The 2,710-nt window shown below is 37.8% G+C and overlaps 1 protein-coding gene across 1 annotated transcript; it reads right to left on the bottom strand.

Annotated features, from left to right (window-relative positions):
- Nucleotides 1–530: 530 nt before the first annotated feature.
- LOC110746054 (uncharacterized) lies at nt 531–2,201 on the bottom strand. The gene has a single exon (XM_088248595.1). The coding sequence runs from the start codon at nt 2,199–2,201 to the stop codon at nt 531–533; it is 1,671 nt and encodes a 556-aa protein (XP_088104721.1).
- Nucleotides 2,202–2,710: the final 509 nt, after the last annotated feature.

The raw sequence follows: 2,710 nt of genomic DNA, 5'->3' as shown, positions 1-2,710 counted from the left end.
AAGAGTATGTATGGACATTCGACAACAGGGATTAGATACATACTTGGTTGTTTAAAATGTTCTTCTATGCTTAATGGGTTCCTAATGCTTAATTTTAGGTTAGACAACAAATGATCAAATTAGGGAATTAGGAACACAAGGTTAGGACCAAACACCATGGCCTAATCATACTTTAGCTAGAATCAATCTTTGAATCTGAATTAGACTTGTTACTTGAATCTTTATAACCCAGAATTGAATTGTTATGGTGATTCGAATGCCCTAGTCTCAAAATCTGTTTTCCAACTCTTAAAACCACTCTTTGTTACATTTGTTTACTTGTTTTTGTTTTCAATTTCATTTTGCTTCTCTTGTTCAACAATCACAACCACTCTTGTTTTAAATTCTGTTTTAGACATAACCTCCTACTTTCTTGAATTTGGTAATCTAAGTAGATAACTAGTTTTAACTTCTCAGTCTTCGTGGGTACGACCTCGTACTTGTCTTGCTATACTACTAATTGCCCCGTACAATTGCGAGTTAACATAATATTAACAACAATGACCAGTCAACCCGCACCTGTGACAAGTTGGAACAAACTTAGGCTTTTTGACTACCTGCTGAACATCAAGAGATGCAACGGTTGGAGTTTTTGACTTGACAAACTTAGTGGTAGAGCTGGAAAACATAGAATCAAAATGATTAAATCCTAGACCACCTTTGTCCCCATGAAGTTTTCCCATATTCAACATTTTGTCAATTTTTGTGGCACCAATGGTCATAGATATAATCTTACTTTTTGATTCATTCAATTCACCTAGGAGCTGTTTGTTTGAGTTCTGGAACCCAATGTTACTCTCCTTGAGCACATTAACTTGATTTTCAAGATTACTCCTAATTGACATAAGTACAACAATTTCTTTTTCTAGAGACTCAAATTTGTCACTCAACTCCTTTTTGGTTTCTTTTAAGATGAGAAGGTCATGATGAAGTTCTTGGTTATTGGCCTCGAGTTTAAGACTCTCTTCTTTCAAGGAAAAAGTCTCTTTGAACAAGCAATCATATTTTCTTCCTAATGACTCGTATGACAGGTTATCAGATTCTAAATCAGAATCATCAGACACAGGCTGCACAGAGGCAACGAAGGCAACCTGTTGGTCTTCATTATCGGAGGAAGATGAATCCTCTTGAGACACTTCACTTTCACTCTCACTCCAACTTACTTTCATGGCCTTGTCCTTTCCTGTGGAGTATTTTTTCTGATTGTTTGCACAGTCAGCAGCATAGTGACCAATGCCTCCGCATGTGAAGCACTTGACAGATTTTCTAAAGTCTTTAGTGAAAGGCTTGACATCCTTGTTTCTCTCATTAGACCGATCAGTTGATGGTCTAAACTGTCTCTCACTACTAGAGCTACCTTCTCTAGCAAACTTTCCCTTATCCTTAAGAATTCTCCTAAATTTTTTGACAAACAAGGCCATTTCATCCTCAAAATCTGAGGATTTTTCACCACTTTTCAGAGAAGAAACATGCACTCCTTGAAGTGCAACACTTTTTGATTTTTTAGTGTCATTTTCTTCCATATTCAACTCCATCTCATAGGTTTTTAATTTTCCTACAAGCTTGCCAAGCTTAATTTCATTTAAGTTTTGGACCTCCATGATTGCGGTTTTCTTTGCTCTAAATCTAGATGGTAGAACACGAAGAATTTTCTGAACAACAAGAAGCTCTTGAATAGGTTGACCAAGACTCATGGCTTCATTTGTGATCATTTCCACTATCCCATAGAACTCAGAAATAGACTCAGTTTCAGACATCCTAAGTTCTTCAAATTGTGCAAGCACCATCTGAAGTTTTAAGGTTCTAACTTGGTCATCCCCTTCATGAACCACCCTTAGTTTATCCCAAGCCTTTTTAGCATTTGGGATGTGCTGTATATGTGCAAACTGTGTGCTAGACAAAGATGTAACTAAGGCATTTCTGGCCTTCTTGTTTGCATATGCAGCAAACACCTCTGCTTCAGTCCATTCAGACCTAGGCTTGGGCACAACTTCACCCTCAACAGTCTTGACCGGAGAAACCCACTCTTTTGTGAGATATACACTTGCATACTCATCAAGAGCATCAAGAAATATCTCAAATTTTTCTCTCCATGCAGCATAGTTATTTCCGTCAAAATAAGGTGGTGAGTTGCAAGATCCAACAACTCGATCCCTTTCCATAGTGAGTACACCTAAACACCAAAACAAATCCTAGGATCTCTCTATTTGTGTTAAGAGCTGATGCTCTGATACCAATTGAAATTGATACTTAGGTGACAAGGGGTAAATTTAACTAAACAAACAAGATACAACAACTCAACAATCAAGAGAACACACAGAGTATGCCACAGAGTACCTGCAGTCCTAGAAGATTACTAGTGACAACCTAGGCACTCAGAAGGACCCATCAATCTAGGCATCCCCTGTGCTAGCAACAACTATGGTGAAAGTGTGTGAAGTCATCAATATCAAGTAAACAGCAAACAGCAGATATAGATGACTAGTCAACCACCAAGAACAGAAACCCAGATAAATTTACAGATATGCAAAACAGGTTTTGTTTACCCAGAAACCCACCATTGGGAAAAACTGGGAGTCATCAACCGACTAGGCAATCCACTAAGTAGAAAAAGATTCTTACAAAGGAATACAAGCAAGCTCAAGCAAAACCTAGATCTATTTAGGAAGAT

This window comes from Prunus avium, chromosome 2, assembly GCF_965620075.1.
Source record: "Prunus avium chromosome 2, drPruAviu1.hap1.1, whole genome shotgun sequence".
NCBI lineage: Eukaryota > Viridiplantae > Streptophyta > Magnoliopsida > Rosales > Rosaceae > Prunus > Prunus avium.
This window is presented reverse-complemented; position numbering and strand designations above follow the sequence as displayed.